Source organism: Halichoerus grypus, chromosome 8 (assembly GCF_964656455.1).
Source record: "Halichoerus grypus chromosome 8, mHalGry1.hap1.1, whole genome shotgun sequence".
NCBI classification, from domain to species: Eukaryota; Metazoa; Chordata; class Mammalia; order Carnivora; family Phocidae; genus Halichoerus; species Halichoerus grypus.
The window spans coordinates 110,825,016-110,851,962 of NC_135719.1; the positions used below are offsets into that span (position 1 = coordinate 110,825,016).

Genomic DNA, 26,947 nt, shown 5'->3' on the forward strand with positions numbered 1-26,947 from the left:
GGGGTAGCAAGACTTGAAGGTGAATTCTGAATTGGGGACTATAAACCAAGTAATGACAAACACAGTAATTACTGTATGACTTCCAAGTCTTCTAAACAGTACTGGATTCTTAGGACCCAGGCCTCTAGAAGATGAAAACTGGTCTTCTTTTTTTCCTGTATTCAACAAAATCTTATAGAGATTACCAGGAGCTAGTTAGCTCTTTGGGTCCTAAGGGTTCAAAGATGAAAGACCTGAGCTCATGGCCCAGTGTTAAGCCAGAAAACATCCAAAATAGTGTGATAGGGCCAACTATGGCAGATACAAGGCCACGTGGAGGCAGAAGAGAAGCACTGGTTAAGGGACAGGGTGGGAAATGATCAGGAGAAACTTCCATGATGTAGTAACATTGACATGAGTCTGGAAGTGTGAGCCAGCTAACTCCCTTTATTGTGTATAGACAATTCCTGCTCTTGATAACAGTTCTGCAAATCCTCTCTGTGACCACGTGGCTTATGCAGAGAGTAGAGGGGAAAAATATAAAATGAGTGAGAGGGTAGATTAAGAGGCTCTTGTCTTGGGAGGCTGGGAAGGAAACGGTAACCTACCGGGTGAAGTAGGTATTATCACTCCCATTTTACAGATGAAAAAACTGAGATTTGTGTTAAAAGTTGTCCAAGGTTGAACCCAAGTTGGTATGACTCTAGCGTCCAAATCTTTTATTCTGGATATTCGTTCTATCTAGGTTTCAGGCTTGAGCTCTTCATTTAAGCATTGGAAGTTTCAGAAACGGTCTGGAGAAAAATTTCTGTTTCCTGACAGGAATGGTAGTCTGGCATGAGGCTTAAGAGGAGTGATGCCTAAGAGAAAGGTGTACTCTTCAGATTACATTATTCTCAGGGACCATCTCATAAAGGAGGAATGATTCTATAAAGGTTCTCAGTATCCCGTTAAGGTGGTATCTGCCTTCACTGTCACCTTCTTTGAAGACTGCTCGGTGCCACCCTCATACCATGGACGGTACTCTTGATGACACCAGTAGTCACCTAGATCCCTCCAGAGCATCGACCCATTCTTCTTCTGCTAGCTAGATTTAATTGCTGCCAGTTCTTTACTTTTACCATCTATCAATACCATAGAAAGACTGGGTCTCCAGAGCTCTTTTATTTTTCTGGTCATTTTAAATTCTCTATAGTCCTGCTTAGATGTATAGTTTTGTATATATCATTACAACTGATATACCAGGAATTCCATCCATTACCATGAAACTTGATTAGATTTATTAATGAGGCCACTGGAATCTGGAAACATGAGTGCAACCATTGTATGGCCCTGAGCTCATGTTTGATTCCAGTCTTAGCTTTTTTATCTGTCAAACAGTGATAACACTTGTCTCATGGGATTCGTTTTGAAGTTAAGTATATAACATTCATGAGCCATGGTGAGCTGCTCTTCAGATTATTCCCCTTTTCTCTTTTTTCTTTGGTGCCCTGGAATATCCCCCAAGTGCCTTCTGAATCATCACAGAAAGTAAATTATGTCCCATGTGATCTTTAATGGTATAGCCTTTAAAATTTGTAGTCTGCATATGATAGATAGGGCAAGTCTTTATTAATCAGTATATTTAATTAACTGGAACATTCTATTCTGTAGATAACTGGGATAATAGGAATATTACTGCAACTTATTAAAGCCAATTAAAACTTTCTGATGATTTAAGATGTCATTTTCTTCATTTTTAAAAAAGAACCTCAGCCTTGGGGTCAATAGTTGCTGAGATACTATTTTAAAATATTGTCACTTTTTGAAAAATATCTTTTCTTATATTAAAAAAAAACCCCTCTTCTCAAATTAGGAGAGCCCTAGAAGAGGCTTTTCTATTTCCTGTATACTTTTGTTACCGCCCCCCATCCATACTAAGTGCCCTGAATTCCATTTTCTTCTGTTTATTTTTTTAAGCCAGTTTTCTCAAAGTTCTGTTTTATTTTCAACTAACCATTTATTTTGGATGGAGTCTTTTGTTGGTTTTGCTGTTTTATTATTGTTTTTAAGGATGCAAGAGATTTAATATGTTACTGACCAAGCTGAAGGAATGAGTGGAAGGAGAGACTGAAAATGCAGGTGGCAGAAATGGAGAGGAGGTGGTCATGGACATAGCAAAAGGAGTTGACAATGGAAAGGTAGAAACACACATGTTAAAGGTGGCCCCAAAATATGGTAATTGGCAAACAAAAGAACAGAGACATCGCGGCACAGAGGAAAGCGTCTGTTAGCATACGATCGTTGATTGTTTCGCTCTTTTCAGAAATGGAAGTGCAGTCATGTGACAAGAGGAAGTGAGTATGAACTGGGAACTTGAGCACATTCTCTAGGGAAGGCAGTAAGATGTCCACTGCCAAGAAGGCCGGTATGGCCAGCAGCCTAGTGGACTCAGCTGCATCGGAAAATGATAACTTTGCTGGGAAATCCCTGGATCTAGTTATGAGATTCATCTAGCAATTCCAGTAACCTGAGTAACCCAGGAGTTGGTGAGTGTGGTCAAGTGGATGTGAGGAAAGTCTAGAGGTCTTGACTGACCAGTAAATGCTGATCAGGGAGGCAGTGCAGTGTCCTGAAGAAGGTGTAAATCTAGGAAAACTAAGAGGGTTCCAAGGACCGCCAGTCCCGATGGGCACAAAGCAGAGTCTGTGATTTTACTGCTGTTTTTATTCTCAGAGAAGGAGTGGGCTATTACTATCCCAGGGTTGAGATCAAAGATGCTGGCATTTGACATCTTCAAGATGAGAGAACTAGTTACCTTATAAACTTAATTGGGTGTCACTGTTTAATCCTGTGTTAAGCCCTTCAAGGACCGTCTTTGGTATTTGCTTTCTCTGCTATACTGCACACCACTAACAGATCCTACTACACATTTCCCTTCTTCCTTCTTCCACTTGACAAACCTTCCCCACTCCCACCCCTGAGAGTCCATGGAACGTCTCTGCATTCTGGGCCAATGGTACCATCTTTCATGGCTGGCTAGAAGGTTACCTAGATGTACTGTTATTTAAGAGGAGGTCACCAGCGTACCTGATCTGTTCTGCCTTTCGACTCTGTGTCCGCAAACTCCAGAGGATCCTCGGCTCTGAAGTTCAAAAATAGGAGCAGAAGAATCTTCAGTGACAGAAAGAGGGGAGAGTTGTCTACTGATACCACTGTGGGAACTGGGGTAGTTGGCCCCTGGTTTACATCGAGTAACTGATGATCTGGAGGTACCTGGGAAAAAAGAGTTCAAAGCAGTTTGAGAACTTCCCAGAGGAAAAACTGGAAACAGATTAAAAAAAAAGATTTTTAAAAATTTATTTATTTAAGCGAGAGACAGAGAGAGAACGAGCAGGGGCGAGGGGTGGGGAGAGGGATAAGCAGACTTCCCGCTGAGCAGGGAGCCCAACCTCAGGACCCCAGGATCATGACCCGAGCTAAAGGCAGATGCTTAACAGACTGAGCCACCCAGGCGCCCCCAAACTGGAAACAGATTTTAAATGCCTTGGCAGTAAAATACATGGTGGCAGCAATCACAGTCCTGATATCAGGGACATTCATTGAGCTCAATTCTGATTTTATAAGAGAGGCTCCTAAAAAGAAAATTCTATATTGGCAAGGTCTGTGTCCCTAAGATAAAGGGTCTTTTTAGATAAATCTGTCAACCAAAAATGAACTTCAGAAAACGGTGTTTGGGTTGATACATCTGTTCTGAATTAGAACTGTTAACACAGTCAAATAGTTTACCTCAAGGGAAGGAAACTGTCCTGTCACGCTTGCTTCTTCCCTTTTCCTCCTAAGATTGACTGTTGAATTCTTGACTGGTGAAAACTGCCAGAGGTGTCTCCTATGAAGCCCACTCTCCACTTTTCCACTGGATCGGTCACAAAAATCTGATTTGGTTGTGTCTCCTCAATCACCTCTGGCCTCTCTCCACTCTTACAGAGGAAAACCCAGCCTTCAGAATCCTCCACAGCCTAAGCCCCTCCTGATCCTGATTAATCTTCTAAGCACCCCTGCCCAGGGTGAGCCGGCTTTACGGGCCTGCAAGCAGTGCAGCCGCACGGGGCTCAGAAGGACCTCACACGCCTCCCCCACAACAGTGCATAGTTGCCATGTGGAAGTGCTTTTATCTTTCTTTTTTTAATTTAAATTCAGTTAGCCAACCTATAGTACATCCATCAGTTTTTGATGTAGTGTTCAATGATTCATTAGTTGCGTATAACACCCAGTGCTCATCACATCCCATGCCCTCCTTAATGTCCATCACCCAGTTACCCCCTCCCCCCAGCCCCCTCCCTTCTGTAACCCTCAGTTTGTTTCCCAGAGTCCAGAGTCTCTCATGGTTTGTCTCCCTCTCTGATTTCTTCCCATTCAGTTTTCTCTCCCTTCCCCTATGATCATCTGTGCTATTTCTTATATTCCACATATGAGTGAAACCATATGATAATTGTCTTTCTCTGCTTGACTTATTTCACTTAGCATAATACCCTCCAATTCCATCCATGTAAATGGTAGGTATTCATCCTTTCTGATGGCTGAGTAATATTCCATTGTATATATGGACCACATCTTCTTTATCCATTCATCTGTTGAAGGGCATCTTGGCTCCTTCCACAGTTTGGCTATTGTGGACATTGCTGCTATGAACATTGGGGTGCAGGTGCCCCTTTCACTACATCTGTATCTTTGGGGTAAATACTCCGTAGTGCAATTGCTGGGTTGTAGGGTAGCTCTATTTTTAACTTCTTGAGGAACCTCCATACTGTTTTCCAGAGTGGCTGCACCAGCTTGCATTCCCACCAACAGTGTAAGAGGGTTCCCCTTTTTCCACAGCCTCACCAACATTTGTTGTTTCCTGTCTATTAATTTTAGCCATTCTAACTGGTGGTATCTCATTGTGGTTTTGATTTGGATTTCCCTGATGACAAGTGATGTAGAGCATTTTTTCATGTGTCTGTTGGCCATTTGTATGTCTTCTTTGGAGAAGTGTCTGTTCATGTCTTCTGCCCATTTCTTGACCAGATTATTTGCTTTTGGGTGTTGAGTTTGATAAGTTATTTATAGATCTTGGATACCAGCCCTTTATCTGATATGTCATCTGCAAATATCTTCTCCCATTTCATAGGTTGCCTTTTAGTTTTGTTGACTGTTTCCTTTGCCATGCAGAAGCTTTTTATCTTGATGAAGTCCCAATAGTTCATTTTTGCTTTTGTTTCCCTTGCCTTTAGAGACGTGTCTTGCAAGAGGTTGCTGCAGTCGAAGAGGTTGCTGCCTGTGTTCTCCTTTAGGATTTTGATGGATTCCTGTCTCACATTGAGGTCTTTCATTCATTTTGAGTTTATCTTTGTGTATGGTGTAAGTTTGGTCCAGTTTCATTCTTCTGCATGTGGCTGCCCAATTTTCCTAGCACCATTTATTGAAGAGACTGTCTTTTTTCCACTGGATATTCTTTCCTGCTTTGTCGAAGATTAGTTAACCATAATGTTGAAGGTCCATTTCTGGGGTCTCTATTCTGTTCCATTGATCTATGTATCTGTTTTTGTGCCAATACCATGCTGTCTTGATGATTATAGCTTTGTAATACAGCTTGAAGTGAGGCACTGTGATGCCCCCAGCTTTGGTTTTCTTTTTCAACATTCCCCTGCCTATTTGGGGTCTTTTCTGGTTCCATACAAATTTTAGGATTGCTTGTTCCAGCTCTGTGAAAAATGTTGATGGTATTTTGATAGGGATTCCTTTGAATGTGTAGATTTCTTTTATCTTTCAACTTATTTTCTGTAAGTGATTTCCAATGGGATAATGGAGCACACGCAGGGGGCTTGGGCTCAGAGCCTCAGCTCAGGCATGGTCTTGCCTCCTGTTGCCTCCCCACCTCTTGGGGTGGGTTTTCAGCCACCACTCCCATGTCTTTGCTTAGCAATCCTACAGCGACCTGAGTACTGGTGTGGGGAGTGTTGGGATCTCAGGGTGAGACCACCAGTGTGTGTGGGGGCCTGCACTCACCCAACAAGTATCCCTGTGTCCAAGGAACAGATGTTAAGTAGCAAATAAAAAATGGAGAAAGAGAAAGAGAGAGAACATAAGAAAGGAAAAAGCCATTTTCTGCTTTTTGGAAAAGGGGCTCTACATTTTCACTTTGCCCTGGGACCTCTAATTAAACAGCTAGCCTTGCTCCAAGCTGAACAGTCCGTTCCAACTAGGCTGGTTCTGGCTGTGTTCTGACACCTTCCTCTCAGTACTGACAAGCTTTAAGCCTTTAACTGGGTTGTTCCTCTACCTGGAACACTCTGAATCTACCCAAATCTTTAAATACTACGATCAAATCCTGATTGGTTCATGCAGTCTTTGCTGTTAAATCACATGCATCTATACTTTCTTTGAACTTTTACTGTCTGAGCTCATTTGACAGTAGTCTTTTTTTTTTTTAAAGATTTTATTTATTTATTTGAGAGAGAGAATGAGATAGAGAGAGAGAGCATGAGAGGGGGGAGGGTCAGAGGGCAAAGCAGGCTCCCCGCTGAGCAGGGAGCCCGATGCGGGACTCGATCCCGGGACTCCAGGATCACGACCTGAGCCGAAGGCAGTGGCTTAACCAACTGAGCCACCCAGGCGCCCCCATTTGACAGTAGTCTTGCACTAGCTGCCCCAATGCTTAACTTTCTCCCGTGTGAATGCTTTCACCCTCTCCATCTGCAGATGCTGCCTGATGCTGGAGACTGCATTCTCTCTCTCTTTCTCTCAGTAAACTTTTAATTTTGAAATAATTTTACATTTACAGAAAAATTGAAAAGACAGTTCAGAAAGTTCCCATATGCTCTTTACTCAGTTTCCTTTAATGGTAACATCTTGCATCACTCTCCCCGATATGCATTTGTCAAAATTAAGAGATTAACATTGGCGATTACTATTAACCACGCTCCAAACCTCGTTTGGATTTCCCTAGCTTTGTTACTAATGGCCTTTTCCTGTTCCAGGACCTCACCCAGGACACCACATAGTATTCAGTCATTGTGTCTCCTTGGCTGCCTATGTTTGTTCACAGGGTACATTTATTTTTCCTTGAAAGTTATGAGTTTCTCTATTTCCATGGCTCCAAGGGGAACAACAGAGGCTATCATCCTCTCTGGTCATGGAGGCTATGTCTTGGTGTGATGCTTCTGAGATGGTAGAAACCATCAAATGAAGAGCAAAATCTTGAAACAGCAATGGCATCTTGGCTTTAGTTTGGCTTTGAATAATCATGTCACATACTGTGTGAGTCATCACTTGAAGCAATCAAATCAGAACCTTGAGAAGCAGGGCTATCCAGAAAAAGAAAGCTTGAGTTCCTGGACCATGGTCTCCAACAAGAACCTAGCAGAACAGCAGAGTAACTTGGCTGTGAGTGTTAGTTCTGCAGTCCAGGCCTCCTCATCTATGACAAAGTACATCTTGTTTTCTGTTCTTCCCTTTTCTTTTTTTCTCAGTATTGGGAAAAACAGGTAGAGATATATAAAAATGGAGTTAGCTGTACCATCTATTATTAAGTGTCTTAAGTTGGTCTAATTAAGATGTATTATTTAATCTTGGATTCAAAAGAATAAAAAATGTACCGCTACTCAAATAAGCAACAGAAGAATTACACATTGATTATTATGCTTAAATTAATGCTATGTTAATACTGTTATTATAAAAGTGTCAAAAATACATAAGGTTCTTATTTTATATATCCAAGATATTTCCTATGCCTTTCACAACTATGTTTCTAATGGAATATTTCAAATTCAATGAGAAAAGTCTGTCTAAAATTCAGTGAACTCTCATTTATTTATGCTCTTCAAGAGGGGCTGATGTTCAGATACTCCAAGAGTCATTTTTATTTTATCTTTCAAGTATTTTTCATAATTTATTTTACATGAATTGTGCCTTCTCATGTTTTCTTATGTGAATATCATGTTTCATTTTGTGATCATTCAGCAATGATCATTATAGGTGGATAAGAGGTGGAATTATAGGTGGAAAGGAGGAAATTCCAAAATAGGTTGGGAAGTTAGTTGAGCAAGGATTGAGATAAAACATCGGCCATAGTTACAAAGCTGGTAAATCATGTGCAGCTGGGAGTGTTGGGTTTGTAAGCCAAACTAGTGATTTCTCTTGCTTCCTCATTTTCACTGAAGTGTTGTTACATTCTGGCTTCTGTACCTCCTGGTCTGTATGCAATAAGGCTCAACACCCTTTCCTGCTGCCAGTTGCCTCACACCGGTTGATTTATGGAAGAGATCCGAGGGCAGCTGAGCCACTGGAGACACTGGAGACATTTAAATCATTGTCCTAAAAAGGCAAACTTTAAACTTCAGAGCCAAGCCCAGAGGCAATGTTCAGGGCTTGGGCCATGAAACAGTCATCTCCAATCCTGGAAAACAAAAACACTGCCCCATGCTACATGGTTGTGTACCCTTCAATTACTATAAAGCCACCTCTGACAAAAATAATATTCAGAACGTCACCTGGGATGCAGTCAAGGATCATAAATAAATGTCTATTTTCAATTTTCTATGCCACAGTGAGTACCTGGGCATTGCAAATTCAGTTAGTGAACAGTGTTCAGACTTTAATAGGTATTGAGCGTAAAGTGTATTAGAAGTGATAGGTTGGAAGACTCTCATTAGTCACACCAGATGGTCCCCCCGCACCCCCCGTAAAGACACCTGCTCACCTGAGCCATAGCAGTAGGGCCATCTTGTGCCATTTTTCATATTTGTCCAGGCACAAGAATATAATTTCTTCATTTGCACTGGTTAGGCTCTGCAGTTCCCCAAATTGATGTAACTCAACAAGTAGTTATTAAACACCTATTCTAGGACAGGTATTGTGTCCGGAACGGGAGTTAGACAAATGAAGAATACACGGTCCGTGCCTGCACGGAGCTCTCAACATAGTATTGGAGTCAGACTTGTAACCAATTAAGCATAATTTAACATGAATTGGAGGGCAAGAAGAAAGGGAGTGATTCATTCTGCCAGGAGCGGGGAAGTCTCTATGAGTGGCTACATCAAAGTTGGCTTTGGAGGATGAGCAGGACTTTGCCAGGCAGAGTTCTACACTGAGGAATAAGCAATAGAGTCTGAGGCAACCATAGAAGCAAATGCTCAGAGGGGTAAAGAGTGTGCTATGAGACAATGATAAGATGAGCAATTCTAAGATGCTGAATTCTGAGTACAAACAAGCCTTGAAAATCCTTTGAGGAGTGTTGCTCAGATTAAATGGTCCACGGAACATGCTCAATACATGCAGACTATTATAACAAAAAATAAACAGGTAAACAAAAATGACTATTAGCAGTACTTTATCAGTTAGAATATCTGACTTCATATAATAGAAATCCAAACTTGACCTGGTTTAAGCAAAAATGTAGAGTTTTTAGGAGCTTAGCAACCAAGGGACAGGACAGCCAAGAATGTCCCTAAACCTCAGGAACACCTGGGCCTGGGGCTTGGTGTAGGCGAACAGTCCCCCATCTCTCACTGCAGGTACTGCCGCATGTCTTCTCCCTTGGCTGCCATCTGCTTTTCTCTGCAGAACATTGGGTTGTTTGAAGCTCCCAGGTTTCCAGTCTTACAACTAGAAATCCAGTTTCCCAGAGTCAAAAATCTTGAGGAAGGATCTTGTTGTGTCTTATACTGACACCTGGTCCAATTTCTGTGGCCAGAGAACACCGTGACAAAACCGGGAAAGGGCGGGTGGGGGTGGGCAGACAGGGCCTTGGGCATCCCCTTAGCAACGTCAAAGCAAAAAGTAAAAAAGTAAAGCAACTGCCTACCCAGAGTGTAAGGTGTAGGGTTCTCAGAAAACAACTTGAAAAGCCAAGCAATAAAGAGTAACTAGGAAAAGCTCTTTGGAAAGTAGGTGAGAAGCAAAGTGTCAGGTAAGGCTCTGTGTGAGCAAGTGCAAGATGACTTGGAAGATAATAGACCAGACTCTAAGATATCATTCTAAGAAGAGCCCTGCCATTGACTCTTCTCTCTCATGAACACAAAAGGTCAATGACACATTTGGTTCTACTAAGCATTATCCTGAACAGTGAGCTGGAGATCTTATCCTCACTCGCCCGGAGCTATGGTGCATACTTACCTGAAACACCACAGGTAGCCCTGGTGCCCAAACCTAAAGGCAGAGGTAATGAAAATACAGAAGGCAATTACACAGTCCGGGGGCTGGGGGGTGGGGGGCTGGGAAGGAAAGTGGGGTTGGAGAGGTAAGAGCTGTGTGACCAGAGGGAGCACAGTATCCTGGAAAGACTTCCGTGAAAAGCAAGATACCAACTGGCTATGTCCTCTCGGGGAAATCACTGGACCTCTCTGTCTGTATTCTTTATACTCTGAAATTTAATGATTGAACAAAATGGTTTCCTAAATCCCTACAGCTTTCTCTCCATTGATTTAAGGATTTTTAAATTTTTTTATTTAAATTCAATTTAATTAACATATACTGTATTATTAGTTTCAGAGGCAGAATTCAGTGAGTCATCAGTTGCTTACGATACCCAGTGCTCATTACTTCAAGTGCCCCCCTTAATGCCCATCACCCAATTACCACACCCACCTCCCTCCAGCAACCCTCAATTTGTTTCCTATAGTTGAGAGTCTCTTATGGTTTGCCTCCCTCTCTATTTTCATCTTATTTTATTTTTCCTTCCCCCCCATGTTCATCTGTTTTGTTTCCTAAATTCCACATATGAGTGAAATCATATTGTATTTGTCTTTCTCTGACTTGTTTTGCTTAGCATAATACCCTCGTGGCAAATGGCAAGATGTCATTCTTTTTGATGGCTGAGTAATATTTCATTGTGTGTATACATATATACATACCACATCTTTTTCAAACAAGCAAATCATGTTTAACCATAAAACAAACTTTGTCTATTTTCAACTAATTTTTTATAGTCATTTATATTAGTCAAGGTTCCAGAAGCAAGAGAGAGCAAACTCAAATTAGGATACTTTATTGAAAAGGTGGTCAAGGTACAGGGCTATTGGGCCATATGGTTCCCTAAGCCTCCCACTGCAGCATCACTTGTGAGCTTGTTAGAATGCAAATTCTCAGCAGCCACCTGAGACCTATTAAATTAGAAACCGCAGCGGGGGTAACCTATGGTTTAAGGAGCCCTCCAGGTGATTCCAATGCAAGTGAAAAATTTGAGAACCACTACGTGTGACACCACAGGAGGGAGGGTAATATCCAGGTGTAGCAACCGTTCTTACTACACTTAGGCCTGAAGGGACAAGGAGAGGGAGTGATTAGAAAAATCTGCAAGGAGGGGCTTGCCTGATATGAGTTATGACTTTTCATTAAGGTAGGCACTCAGCTAGGGCTTCCTGAAAATACTCCTTTCCTTTGATATCTCCTAAGGACTCCCCATTGATCAGTAAGCCAAAGTCAGAGGGCGAGAGAGCCTGTTTTCTGCAGTCCTTATAGTTCAACCACCACAAAGAAGGGCAAGTAGAGAGAGATTATGGGGCAGGTAGAAAGAGAATTTGGAAGGGCAGAGGCATCTGATCTACCATGTTTTTACAATAATAATATTATAATCACAAAATCAGGGGCTAGGCCACATGATCTTCTAGCTTTAAGCTTCTTTGATTGAGGATTCTTCTTTGATGACTCTTCCAACCAATCTCTTGAAAATCATACTTTAAGCATAAAACTAACTTTGACTATTTTCAAATAATGTTTTATAAGTGTGTTTCTTTTAAATATCTGTGATCTTTTCTGTGAACATGTTACAATCACTGAAGAAACATCAAAGACAGAAATGTAATCTTGAATTTTGACATGGAGTTGGTTGGAAGCCACGATTATTACTTTGACATTTTGTTTTATAAAAAGAGATAAGGTATTAGCAATTCAACAAAAGATTATGTGAAAAGCTACATTTCAGCTTATTTTTAAATTCATATTTCATCATATTACAATGACAGCAAATATTCCTTGTAATGAGGGAATATTTACTGTCGTATTGGTTGGGTTTTCATTTAAGTCCATATGGAATTTGCAAAAAAGCTACTTATTAGGTAAACACTTAGTCCTAGAATTATTGAAAGGGGTCAGCACGGTGGATGTTTTCACAAGCAATATACCAACTTTCCGTTTCAATCTGTACCACCTTATTCTTTAAAGCCCAAACCCTCCCAGCACAGCAGTGCCTTACTTATCACATACTATTCACTCTCTGTAGCTCTGAACACTTTTTAAAAAAAGATTTTATTTATTTGTGAGAGACAGAGAGAGTTCAAGCAGGGGGAGGGGCAAAGGGAGAGGGTGAAGGAGAAGTAGACTCCCCACTGAGCAGGGAGCCCAATGCAGGGCTCGATCCCAGGACCCTGAGATCATGACCTGAGCGGAAGGCAGACACTTAACCAAATGAGCCACTCAGGCACCCCTGAACACTCTTGATTCATTTCCTAGAGAAATATCTTTTAAAATAAACTGGCTGTTGATTATATTATTATCCACATTTTTTGTATCAAAAAAATTTTTAAGACTTGCTAATTATCTTATTGCAAATGATAATAAAAAGTCCATTAACTAAAAGTTAGATTTTCAAGATGTAAATCTGAAATATTTGGGTACCTACACATGTGTACTAAAATGACCTTTTTAAAAATCTTTTAAAGCCTAATTCATTTTTATTCACCTAAAACCTGTAATTGGAAGAAAAGACTAAAAATTGTTCTATTTCTGTTATACACATCTTGTCCCTAAAACAGTATTAATTTATTCTATCTGGAATGTGATTTATTTATTTATTTTTAAAAGATTTTATCTATTTATTTGACAGAGAGAGAGAGAGACAGCTAGAGAGGGAACACAAGCAGGGGGAGTGGGAGAGGGAGAAGCAGTCTCCCGGCTGAGCAGGGAGCCCGATGCGAGGCTCAATCCCAGGACCTGGGACCATGAACCGAGCCAAAGGCAGACGCCCAACGACTGAGCCACCCAGGCGCCCCGTGGAATGTGATTTATTTTCTCTACCAATAACTACCTTTAAAACTAAAAAGTATATTGCTGCTCCCTATTTTTACAATGTAAAAATAAAATGTCTAGCACTTATTTAACACTTACCATGTGCCAAGAGCTTTACATAAATGATCTCCTGACAACACAATACTGTGGGGTGGATTTTACCATTCCCATTTTATAGATGAGGAAAGTGGATCTTCAACAGCCCAAATAAGTATTTTCAAAAGTCAAGGCAGGTCCAGTTCCAAAGCCCATATTCTTTCCAGTATAATTTGTTGCCCTTCCCATTTCAGCCAATCAGCATTGTTGAGCTCTTTCTGTATGAAGGGGAAATAGTTGTGTGGTACAGAAAATAAGGACAATTACTGTTCAGAGAGTGGCGAGATTAATTTCAGCCTGGACAATTACAGAATACTTAGCAGAGGATGATGGATTCCAGCAGATGCTAGCACAGGGCAGGGTTTGGATAGGAAGAGAGCCTAGAACAGCTTCCAACAAAGGAAAGTGGGGATTTTGCCCTTTTAGTTGCTGGGAGCAAAAGAGGTATTTTGAAGAGGGATGATGAGTTGGAAGCAGAGTCTCTTGAAGGCAAAATTGGCAGGAGAAGGCAGGATGCACAGAACAGATAGAACCTGGAAGGAAGACATCTATTTGGAAGCAAAACATGCTCCTTAAAGAGAGACGGGACTTCCCCTGTAGAAACGTGTATGGCAGTGGGATCCTTTTTTCCCTGCTAAGATCCAAGCATTCACATGGTAAAAGTCAAAAGAACACCAATAATAACAGTATCTTGTGCTTATAAACTGGTCATACTTCTTCTTCCTGGTCATGATCTAACCCTTTTGTGATGCAACCAGAGCACCCTTTACCCCAGGGCCTATGTATGCCAGAGGGACTTCATTCTTACTTGGGCAACCCATATATTTGTCAAGTGCATGTTCTGGATTTATACTCTAAAGAAGAGGTTGGCGGGGCCCCTGAGTAGCTCAGTCGGTTAAGCATCAAACTCTTGATTTCAACTCAGGTCATGATCTCAGGGTCATGAGATCCAGCTTAGTGTCAGGCTCTGCGCTGGGCATAGAGACTGCTTAAGATTCTCTCTCTCTCTGCTCCACACACCCACCCACCCACCCCGGGCCCCCACCTCTCTTACATTTCTTCTGGCTTCCTTCTCCCAAACAAAATATCATCCTTAAGAGCTGCTTGTTTAGATCATTTCTGGACCTACATCTCCATCCAGTATCAAGCATTTATTGCCTCAGTGCTGCTCAAAGATGTCACCCCTCCCTCAACTATGGCTCCAACCACGCCCATGTTTTATTAAGCCTACAGTTATCCTACTTCCAGCTACCTCTTATCTTGCCCATCCTCAGTCTCTGACTACGCAGCCTGTGATTCCTTACACCTTCATCATCTGGAGAGTTAGATTGTAGGTTAACCTTGATGATTTTTGCTGAACACTCATAGATCTGGAATGGATTTTTAAGTATTCCCAAGGTACCTAAGAGAGAATTTTAAATCTATTTGGCTGATCCTAGATATGAATCAGCAGAAAACTATAAAATTACCTTTAACATTTTTTTTCTTTGGTGATAGCCTCAGTCTTAAATAATTTCCCAGATGATAGAAAGTGTCTTTCATTGCAAAAGAACAAATAACAATTTTTAAAAAAATCTCTAAGCCCCATTAACAATTCCCTGAATGTTTTTTAATGTGAATACCTTGGGCCTCTGTCCTACTTTTAACTGCCCAGCACTCAACTCCCTTCGTATTTAAGGGGACCCTCCCCCTGCCAATTACATAAGCCTTGTTGGGAAAGTGCCCCATATCCCACAGTGGAAGCCAAACGAGACTCTTTAAGAGGTCTACACCTCTCCCTGCCCCCAACAATAGGGGGCAGGCATGACTGGATTTCATCCCATCAGACCCTCCTATCCAGAACTTTAAATTTCCAGAAACCAGGATGGTTCAAGTTCCACGAGCAACAGTGGCAGCCCGGGTCGTAGATAGTGATGGCAACAGCAGTACCCTGGGGGCCTGTCCCGGCTGCTCAACTGTGAAGCCCCTCAGCTCCTGCACATTTTCCAGGGTTCTGTGAGTCTCTCCACCCCAGTCCACCCAGTAAATTTCCCTTTTGCTAACCAGCCATAACAACTTCAGAGGCTCCAAGTTGAGAGCCCCATCAGAGATGGACTCTCTGGGGCCTTCAGGCGTACCCAACCCCACAGTATCCTCCTCTCCTGTCCTTTCCCCCTTCTCTCCGATGTCCTCACCCACTACTTCCCCTGTATTGCCGCCTTCTCTATGAGTGACATTTTCTGTTCTCAGGGAGGGGTCTATGGAGAGATTTAGGAAGATTTAGGAAGATTTTCTGGAATTCTTGCCAGCTGCCCTATGAGAACACAATGGCAGACATTCTTAAGGGGGTGTAGCTGGCCATTACCTTTGCTGAACACCTGGAAGCAAGTATTCCCCCCCGCAGAAGGGGGCTGGCTGATTCCTAGGTGAAGGTGGAATGGGAGGACTTCAGTGATGCACCAACCCCACCGCTCTCCGGTGTCGCTCCAGGCACTAATGCCAACAGCAGGTGCAGATTCACTGGCCATACAGTAAAATGACCTGTCCTGATGGCTCTGAGATACTCACCTTAACCCAGGAAAACCAAAAGAAATTTAGGATCAACTTTAGAACATTTCCCAAAGAGATCAGCTCAATAAATTGAAGCAAGATAGATAAGAAAATGCTGTGCCATATGAAGAAAATAAAAGTAAAAGTGTTACCCTGGTCTAGTATAAATCTATAGCTTGGCTACTCCTGGAGTATTAAGTGCAGTTCTGGAAATTGTACCTTTGAATATACACCCCTGTGTCTCAGTTGGTAAGATACTGGCATTAAGACTACACAACTATTGTGCTTTTTATAATACCGTATACGCTATTCTTAAAACACATATAAATAATGTAACGGTATTAATCATATTTTACATGAATTGATTAATTTTGCATTAATCATATTTTAGATGCAGTGGGAGTGTTTATGCTTGAAGTAATAACTTCTTGTTAAAATAAGTAACTGATTCTAATTTGTTTTCTAATCTTGGATTTTCATATGTTCAGCTTGTTTCCTTGAATGATCTGTTTGCTTTTCATTAAGCCTTCACATTGACTGTCTTCTAGTTGAGTTTTTGTCTCTTCTGCTCCTAAAGTCTTGATTTCTTTGTGATTTGAACTGAAGTATTTACCCACATGCAGGTGCACATGAAGGGGACTAAGATCCCTATGTACCTTGCAGCATCACTACCACCCTCCAGCGATGTCATTATTGCCCTGAAAATCTTGGAAAATACACCCTGCTGACTGTAGAAACCCTTTACTTACAAATTCCTTCCTGGTAGGCTCTCCTGGAATACATTTTCTTCCAAATGGCCCTGGTGAATTTCTCGATTGATGGAGTAGACAAAGCATTCACAAGGCAGCCTCATAACTCATTGTAGTCAAAAACCAATTCAGGATAACCCTAAAGACCTGTGGCTATTGGCCAGATTGTGTGATAACACGTTAATTAAGAAGTTACTGATGCCAGGACGCCTGGGTGGCTCAGGAGGCTCAGTGCCTGCCTTCGGCTCAGGTCATGATCCCAGGGTCCTGGGATCGAGTCCCATGTCAGGCTCCTTGCTCAGCGGGGAGCCTGCTTCTCCCTCTGCCTGCTGCTCCCCCTGCTTGTGCTCTCCCTCTCTCTCTCTCTGACAAATAAAATCTTAAAAAAAAAGAAGTTACTGAAGCCTACTATGTGTCTGGCCCTCTGCTTAGTGTGAGGAAGTAAGAAGGCATGATACCTGCCCTTCATTTTCTTATGGTCTAAAAGGGGAAAAGCCAATTACAAAGGAATTTCCATAAACAGCACTAAAGGCTGAATGGGTGGACAAGCCACCTTTTAATCTGGCAGCCAACTGACTGCAGCTCTTTGCAACTGCCAATGGTCCACCAATATCTTCTCATTTGGGAATTAGCTTTTAAACCATAAGCTTATGGAAGAGTTCACAAAATATTTATGCCTTATGCATGAGCAGAAAAAAATAAATGGGTAGAAGGGCATGCCAGGGTACAGCTAATGTTGTTGGCATCTACATCTGTCACCAGGGAGGAGTGCAAGGCCGGAACTGGCAGAGGCAGCTGCTTGGGCAGCCCACTGTGATTCAGGCCACATCTAAAGACAACTATTCACAAGTTTCTGTCTTGAGTGATATGGGGAAAGCTACATGATCAGCATCAGGTCATTTTCACAATTGTTGTGGGTGTCTACACTTAGCAGGGAAGTGGACTGACATGGCCCTTGAATCTAAACCCACAAGGTTTAGGCCAAGGTCCATATTCATACAAGCCTTTTCCCCACTCACCTAGATTCTACTGTCCCTTCAATGTCCTGCTCAAGGCCTCACAGCAGCTGTCTGGGTCTGATGTCCACTTCCAAGGGCACTCACTGCCACTGAATGGCTTAAGCAGGGAAATGGAATGACTAGATTTGGGTTTTTAGAAGAGTGCCCTGCAATGTGGAGAATGGCTTGAGAGGGAGTAAAATCAGAGATAGAATGACTTGTTAGGAAACCACTGGAGTGGTCTGGGGGAGAGATTCTAGTGGTCTTCCAGAGGTGGTAGCAGTGAGGTCAAAGAGGGGTTGAGTTGAGAGCCATTGCAGAGATAGAACTGACATAATTTGGTAAATATGAGATGTGGTTGTAGAAATGAGGGTGAAGGAGTAGTCAAGAGTAAGTGTCAGTTTCTGCCCAGGACAACTGAACTGATAAGGCACCATTCTTAGACATGTTGAGTTTAAGGTACATGAAAGTCATCCAAGAGAGACGGACGGGGGGCAGTTGGACACACAGGTCCAAAGTCCAGAAGACAGGTTTGGGATGGAGACACAGATTGGAGAGTCGTCAGTATATGGACAAGTCATCGAAGCTAGAGGAGAGGTTATGGGTTGAATATGTCCCACTCTTTCTCAACACATGTTGAAGTCCTAATCCCCAATATATCAGAATGAGACCTTATTTGGAGATAGGATCTTTACAGTGGTAATCAAATTAACATGAGGTCTTTAGGGTGGGCCCTAATCCCATAGGCCTGGTGTCTTATAAAAAGCAGAAATTTGGGTACAGACCCACAATAGGGTAAACACCATGTAGGATGAAGGCAGATACTGAGGTGTTGCTTCTATAACTCAAAGAACACCAAAGGCTGTCAACAGATCACCAGGAGCTAGGTAAGAAGCATAGAATAGATTCCCTCTCCCTCTCGCTGGGAGGAAGAAACCCTGCTGACACCTCAATCTCAGATTTGTAGCCTCCAGAACTATCAGACAATACATTTCTGTTATAAGCCACCAAATTTGTGGTACTTTGCTATAGCAACCCTAGTAAACTCATACTGGAGGGAATGAGATCATTCAGAGAGAGAATGCTGAGAAATGCAGATAACTAGGGCTGAGACTCAAGAAAACTATTAATTAAAGGGATATGAACCTATTTTTTTTTTTTAAAAAAGGCAGCCAAAAAGTGAGGGGAAGAAACAGGGGGATGCAACAATATTGAAGGCAGAGAAAGAGAGTAGGAGAAGAAGGCCATAGCACAGAGTTTGGCTTCGGTCATTGTCAACTGTGGAAAGAATACTGTTGGTGGAGTAGCAGTCGCAAAGGGATCAGCGTTTACAGAGAAAGGCATGGAAGGTGAGAAAACACAAGCAGGAAGTGTTGACAGCAACAAATGCAAAGAGAAAGGACATAGTTTTATACAGATTTTGAAAATACAGAAATCATGTTATTTTAAGGAGTAGACAAATCATCCCAAATCTGTTATGAAGGGGGTGGGGATGGACACTTATGCAGATGAATGGATGCAGGGAGAAGACCAAGTCTCTCTGCCTTGGTGCACGGTACACTTGGGGCAAAGAAACCAGAAAACAGGTGAATTCTATCCCAACATGGAAAGCCCTGATATAGTGACAAATCCTGGGCTTCATGGAAATGAGGAGCTGCAGGATGGAAGAAAGATGGCAGAGCCAGGTCATTCAGTATACTTTATTTTTTTTAAGATTTATTTATTTGATAGAGAGAGAGTGCATGAGGGGGAGGGGCAGAAAGAGGGGGAGAGAGAGAATCTCAAGCAGACTCCTCGCTGAGTGCAGAGTCTGACTCTGGGCTCCTCGTGGGGCTCAATCTCACAACCCTGAGATCAAAACCTGACCCGAAACCAAAAGTCAGAAACTTAACTGATTGCACCACTCAGGCACCCAAGGACAGTCTTGTTACAAGAAAGATAATCTCTTATTCACAGTGCAAAAGATTCATAAAAATCATGCATGGTGCTGTAATTTAATAGGAGAAGATGTGAAATTTTCTTTAAGCTTCCTGAAATCTTCCTACCCAGAATCCAGGGGATCTGATTTGTCATGTTAATCACCTCCCTGCCCCCAGGGTCATTTCAAATGTTCAATCGAGGGGCGCCTGGGTGGCTCAGTCGTTAAGCGTCTGCCTTCAGCTCAGGTCATGATCTCAGGGTCCTGGGATCGAGCCCCACATCGGGCTCCCTGCTCGGTGGGAAGCCTGCTTCTCCCTCTCCCACTCCCCTTGCTTGTGTTCCCTCTCTCACTGTGCCTCTCTCTGTCAAATAAATAAATAAAATCTTTAAAAAAAAAAAAATGTTCAATCGAAATCCTCACTCACTATCAAGGCCATTTCTTGGCCAGAGATGAGGGATAAATATTAAAGTGTTTGTTTTATGGGAGTAAATTATCCCCGGGGAGTACTGTATTCGCCCACGTGAGGCAAATCACCGCAGCTAGGCAAGTGTTGGGATGCGTACTGCACTGGTACTGACGGCTGAGCATAATAGATTTAAAAATTCTCTTGCAGAGGTAGCTCTTGCAGTCTGTTAGGCATGCTCTCCTCTTGCAATCCTAAATTAATCTAATGGAGTGGAAGATACTTCAGATGTTCACACTGTCTGGAAGATGACTTGAATTTACTGCAGGAGCCCTGGAATAATTTAAAGGGTCCTGCTGGCATCACCTTCCTTGAATCTATCTCCTCTTGCCATCCTTATCCCTCCAACCCCCCAGATGATGCCCTCCTCCTTTGGCTTTTTCTTGCATAATTGACTGCCACGAGCTTCCAGCCCCCAGGATTGCACAGGGTTGCTGCCACATGAGGATGGAAGTTATCTGCTATCAGAGAGAAAACTCTGGGTTAACCTTGACCCACACACTCTACAGCCCAGAGACTAATTTTCCTGGCTACCATTTGTTTTGGCCACTAATTATGGCAATAAGGATGTCACAGGTGACTTATGAAGCAGTTTCAGTAGAGAGGAGGTGAAGGAAGTGGAAGGAAGAGGCACGGAGGCAGAGGTTTGAGAAATTGGAAGGATTTAGCGTCAGGGTCGAGTGAAGTGTTATATAAGATATAGGGGAAAGTTCCAGCTATGATGCAGTAACCTGTACAGGACTAGTGCTCCCTCCCACTGCAAACAAAATAAAACTGGACAAACCATAGAGGCAACTGTTTCCAGGCATTAACCAACAGGTGGCATGAGACTGCAATCTCTAAGAAAGGTCACAAGGTGAGCCCCTTGATCTCCAGCTTCTGCTCGGAAACAGTTTCCTCCCTGTGAAGCAGAAAGGTGAGTCTGAGCAGAGCCGTGAGGCACCACTGAGGAGAGGAGGCAGAGATCGAAGTTTGGAGCCACTGGAATTCATGGTCCGGTTGGAGAGGACGGACTTGTGACTCCCGACACTGTCACAAGCAAGTACAAGCTCGCCTGTTTCTCTAGTCATGCCATTGACCACTTCTCCCCATCCAACCCCTGGGCTTACATTCTGTGAACTCGTATGTGAGCTTCAGGACTCAGGTCAATGTTGCCTACCCTCAAGGGCATTCCTTGACCACCTGCTTTCCTCTGTGCATGCTCCACTTCCCTAATCATACCATACTGTCCTGTCACTTCAGTATTTTTATTTATACATTTATTTTTCTCTCTGGCTTTTAGCTTTTTAATAGTATGTGCTCTATCTTGGTCATTTTTGTGTCCCCAGTCCCGGCACTCAGTAGCTTTTCATGAGCATTTGTGGAGTTGCCTGGCCCTTGAGGAGAAACTAAGTGTAGCACCTAATCATGCTCTTTATGTTCAGTAACTTTCATGTGTCTATGTTTTATCACTTAACACATGCTCAAGAAACATATGTTTAAAGACTAAATGAATAAATTGACAAGACTAGAAATGCCCTAATTAAGTTTAAGAACTAATTCTTACTTGTTTTGAGTCTCTTAGTCCTTTAGGAAAGGATGTTAGGCTCACACTCACTATTCAATAAATCCTTGTGAAACTGGTTGATTAGCAGGAAAGTCAGTAAACTCCAGACACATCAAGATTCCCTCACCCCCACCTAGAAGCAGCTTCTCAGCTCCTTTTGGATTCTCTGGTCCAGCTACTCACCTCTGCTCCAGCCTCCATCACGTCCATCAGAGTGACCCAGAAGTCCTACGAGGTGTCCACCTCTGGCCCCCAGGCCTTCAGCAGCTGCTCACACACATGGGCCTGCTGCCCGCATCCTGCCCCCCAGCCTTTTCCCAGTGGGCTGCCGCAGCAGCTTGCAAGATGGCCTGGACACCCGCATGAGTATGGTCGTGGCTACGGTGGGTTTGGGGGTGTGGGGGGCATCACAGCTGTCTCGGTGAACCAGAGCCTGCTGAGTCCTCTTAAGCTGGAGGCGAACCCCAACATCCAGACCGAGTGCACCCAGGAGAAGGAGCAGGTCAAGACCCTCCCTCAGCAGCAAGTTTGCCTCCTTTAGCGACAAGGTGTGGAACCTGGAGCAGCAGAATGAGATTCTGGAGACCAGGTAGAGCCTCCCACAGCAGCAGGAAACAGCTCAGAGCAACAAGGACAACATGCTCCAGAGCTACCTCAACAAGCTCTGTCGGCAGGTGGACACTGTGGTCCAGGAGACCCCAAAGCTGCAGGTGGCACTGGGCAATATGCAGGGGCTGGCGGAGGACTTCAGAATAAATACGAGGAAGAGACCGAAGAGTGTGCAGAGATGGAGAATGCATCTGTCGCCATCAAGAAGGCTGTGGGTGAAGCTCACGCGAACGAGGCAGAGCTGGAGTCGGCCACAGATCTCCGACACCTCCGCGGGCCTCTCCATGGACAGCAGCCGCTCCCTGGACCAGAGGGCATCATCGCGAGCTCAAGGTCCAGGACCAGGAGATGGCCAGCCGCAGCCGGGCGGAGACTGAGGGCTGTCCCAGATCAAGTAGTAGGAGCTGCAGAACTCGGCTGGGAAGCACGCCAATGACCTCCGACGCACCAGAGGGAGATTTTCGAGGTAAACCACAACATCAGCCGACTCCCCGCTGAGGTCCAGGCCGTCAAAGGCCAGAGGGCTTGGGTGGAGGCGGCCCTCGCGGATTGCCGGGCAGCACGGGTGGGGGGCAGTAAGGACACAGCGAGTTGAGCAGGACTTGGCGCAGCGGCCGTGCAAGTGGCAGGAGCTCGTGAATGTCAGGCTGGCCCTGGACAGGGCGATCGCCACCTACCCAAGCTGCTGGAGAGCAGGGAGAGCCGGCTGGAGTCTGGGATGCAGAACGTGCATATCCATACCGGGACCACCAGCGCTACTCAGGTGGGCTGAGCTCAGTCCGCCGGGTCTCACCAGCCCTGGCCTCCACTCCTTCCAGTCCAGCTTCAGCTCTGGTGGGGGCTCCAGCTCCTTCAGGCATGTCAGCGCCTCCTCCAGTCAGGCCATGGTTGCCAAGAAGATCAAGACCTGCGATGGGAAACTGGCATCCGAGTCCTACGATGTCCTCTCCAAGTGAACAGCCACTGAGGTCCCTCCCAGCCGCCCCCCCCCCTGTAGCTGCCTTAGAGCCTTTGAGGAAAGGAGCTGTGCAGGGGAGCGTGGGGAACAGGAGGCCCACGTGAGGCTCAGCCCCAGTCCTCAGCCTACCCTTGGGGGGAGTCTACTGCCCTAAGGACCCCATCTTGCCCATGCCCCCAGCTAAAGAAACCAATTCAAGTGTCTTTTCCAAAATAAAGCCTCAGTTGGTTCTGATGGCCCCCTCCCCCCATCAAAAGGGATTTTCTCATATTTGCATCTTTGAAATGTGAGCAGGAAACGGAAACTGCACTGGCAATTAATTGCTTTTAGATCTCATGAATGCCAGATGCAGTTGACTCCAAGGAGCTATCACATCTAAGATCTGGGCAGCAAGGACAGGATGGTCTTTGTGTCTGTGTTTCTACCTCCTGGATGGAGGCCATTAACAGACCCGCTGAGTTGGCCTGATCAACAGGTGCACAGAAAAGAATCAGCTTTCCAGGATTTCTGGCAAATCTTAATAGAGTAATTATAAAATTTATCATGTATGTGGCTCCATCAGGGGTTTAGATCAAAGTGAAATACATGAGGCTTGAGATCTACAAAGTCTTGTTGAGGGACAAAAAGAGAGTCTGTCATACACGCCCCAGGGAAGATGACAGGCTGTGCCTCCCCTGGCATCCCCTTCTCTCCTCGCCAATGGGATGCTCACAGTCACAAGCTCTGCGGTCTCTCTGTACTCTCAGAGTCTCAGTTGTTCCCATGACACTTTCTGATCTCCCAGTAACTTGCAATAGCATTCACGAGAAGGCATTTCTACACAGCAATAGTCAGAGGAAACTTTGTCCCATCTGAGATTTAACACGAATTTTTTTTCTGGAAGCTGCTGACAGCGTAGCTTCCAAGGATTTTCTAAGGTCCAGCGTGGCTTCTGACAGAGTCTCCTTAGAGCATAATTTCTGCACTACAGCACAGTTAAAGAGCCCAGACTTGGAAGTCAGATGACCAAGGGTGGAATGTCAGCTCTGCTGCTCACCATGTTGCGCTCTTGAGCAAGCAATCTTTCCTTTCTGAGCCTGCGCGTCTTCATTGGCAAGAAGGAGAGTGGTTATCTACCTAGCAGGGTTGTTGTAAGGATTAGAGGAGATAATGTGCTTTGTTGTTACTTTATTTGTAGAACATTATAGCACCCGGAATGGTGCCTTTCACCCAGAAGGCTCAAAAACTATTTCCTGATTGAATTTTATTTTAGCGCAAGGCATATACCATCGGCAAAATCTGACTTATAAACGGGAGTTTTTCCCAATTCTAGATGCACTTCCCCATATAAACAAAGTTATAAATTGTTGTTTGACCGCGGATTGGTACTCAAGTCCCATTTAGTACACGGCGTTGCTAAAATACTGTACATTTGCAGTGGGGAAGCACAGTCATTAAGCAAAACAAGACAACATTGACTAAAAACAGTTTTATATTTATCTTGAATGTTGGTGGTCGAGAAAAAGTAGATTTAATTTAAGGAAGAGGAAGAAGTTGTAAATAATTACTGGCGGGGATCCTGAGGGAAACTACTGTGTATTTCCCAAAGACTCTCAGTGTTGATGCCCTGCATCTTTCTTCTGTTTAATTTCCCACCAAACCTTAGGACTTCTTCTTTGGTACAGGTACCCCATTAGCACCAATTCCTTGCTTATCAATGTAACAAACACTTCTTTTAGCTCACAAATGGTGGGGTTTCAAGAATACAGTTTTATTTCCCCAGAAATAGGAAACTGGAGGGGAAAAACGGATGCATGAGAGAGAAACTGAACAAACAACAGAGCTTTTTATAACTCTAAGAACAAGTTGAAAAAAATGGGAAGTAAACAGAGTTAAAAATAGGTGTGTGTGTGTGTGTGTGTGTGTGTGTGTGTGACAATTCTACCTCAGGCAATCATCTTAATGAAAAAGTGAGGAAAAACCAGAGGAAAATGGCATAGGCGTTCTCTTTTGGAGGGTGAAAATGGGAGTGGTGGTCAACGTCAGAAAGAAAGTTCCCCGTTATGGCTTCTCTGTGGTATATCAGCCATTCGAGAACTTGGTTTCTGTTCTAAACAAGTGCATAAGAAAAGTTTGTAAGGCAAATTGAAGGGAGGAGGCTGGGTGACCTTGGGAGGTCACTTAACCTTCCCAGATTGGAGTGTTCTCAGTTATAAAATGAGAAAGTGGGACTAGACACTCTGGAAATTTTTAGTGTAAAAAATTTTAAATTTTATGAAAAATTTATGACTTAATACCAACTAGCACTGTTTCCAGTTAGGTACAAGTTAAAATCACAGACTTTGCTTATGCAACCCAATATGGTCCTTCCCCCTCACCTCCTTAAAAAGTTATCTTCCCTAAGCATCACCATGACAACTGAGAAATAACCTGTGTTTCTTCTAAGGAAGGGATTTTCAGACTTACACCTAGACACAGGGCAGGATATTTTTCAGGAAATATCACTGCATTTGGAACTTTCCCTAGAGTAAAAGATCTAAGGAAGAATCCCTGAAAGAATAAAAAACAGAAACTGATTTTCCTTTAAAATATAAAGAAGGCTCATATTTTGCAGTGTTAAATGCTACTTTAAAGAGTGTATTTTCAAGAAAAAAAAATGAATAAGATGTATGACAAATTCATTACACTCACGTTTTATCAAAGGACATGGTTTTAAAATTCCACTGTGCGCACTGTGAAACTGATCATTTTTATAAAACAATGTTATGAGGCTTCCAGAATCTCAGTTATGCATACTGAAGGGATAGGGTTGAATCTGTAGTTTTGCCTGAAAAGAACATTGTACCAGAAATTAGGATCTCCAGGGCTTAGTGGTCAGTTTAACTCCTGACTAAGCATCTGATCCTGGATGTTTCTTTTGTCATTCTGTCTCTTGATTTTCTATATATGAAGCTGGAAAATAACTACCATTCTTTACATCAAACTCATTGCTATTCTCTTATATTTTTATTGTGGTATAGCATAGAATTTACCATTATACCCTTTTTAAGGGTAATGTTTAGTGGCATTAAGTATATTGATATTGTTGCTCACCATCACTACCATCCACTTCCAAATTTTACATCTCCCCAAACTGTAACTCTGTACCTATTCTCTTATTTTATTTTATATTTTTAAAGATTTTATTTATTTATTTGACAGAGAGAGACACAGCGAGAGAGGGAACACAAGCAGGGGGAGTGGGAGAGGGAGAAGCAGGTTCCTCGCTGAGCAGAGAGCCCGATGTGGGGCTCGATCCCAGGACCCCGGGACCACGACCTGAGCTGAAGGCAGATGCCTAACAACTGAGCCGCCCAGGCGCCCCCCCCCATTCTCTTATTTTAATAATATTTCTCTTAATCCACTCAGAGCACCAACCAATAGAGTTCTTATACCATGTACCCCCTTAGTGTGGCTGTGTGAAAATAATTTTACAGAATTAAGAAGGGAAAATTGAAAACTGCAGATATGCCAGTCTGATGTCAAATCTGCTATGAAGTTTATGTATCAAGTTCTGATGATTAAAAGCCCATTTGGGTTACTCTCAAATGTTTGAACTCAAACATTTGATCACTGATGTATATACTCTCCCTGTGAAAAGCACACCAAGAGGAATCTTGTCCCTTTTGGTGAAAAACACCAAGAATTGCCAGAGAAGACTAACAGAGTTAAGCATTCTGGAAGATCAACCTTCCAAAGAAGTAGACGAATCAAGTGGGCTGGTTGTGTCTGTGCAGAAGAGACTCTTGGAGCATCATTGCATCCGGGGATTTCCCGAGCTCCAACGCTCACCTGTCTACTCTCCATTATTTGCTGTTCATTTTGAATCCAGTTCCTTTTACTCACTGCTTTGAACCATCCTTGCTTCCCTGCCTCACCTTGCCCATATGTCCCAGGTCTTCCTACCCCTCATCCACAGCTCCACCCTCATCTTAGATATGGACGAGGTTCCCTTTTGCTTAATCCTACGCCATTGTAGGTCAGCCTCCTCCATTCCCCTCCTGGCCATAGCTGGCTAACTCTTAGCCCTTCTTCTCTCCCCTTTACCCTCTCTCTCA

General features: G+C 43.3%; 1 protein-coding gene across 1 annotated transcript in view; it reads right to left on the bottom strand.

Moving 5' to 3' along the window:
* The window catches only part of SLC35F4 (solute carrier family 35 member F4), a 221,086-nt gene that overhangs the window by 24,042 nt on the left and 170,097 nt on the right, over positions 1-26,947 (bottom strand). Inside the window, exon 2 of the mRNA XM_078053758.1 lies at positions 3,049-3,234. Coding sequence (XP_077909884.1) covers positions 3,049-3,234 — 186 coding nt within the window. The remainder of the gene's footprint in view (positions 1-3,048; positions 3,235-26,947) is intronic.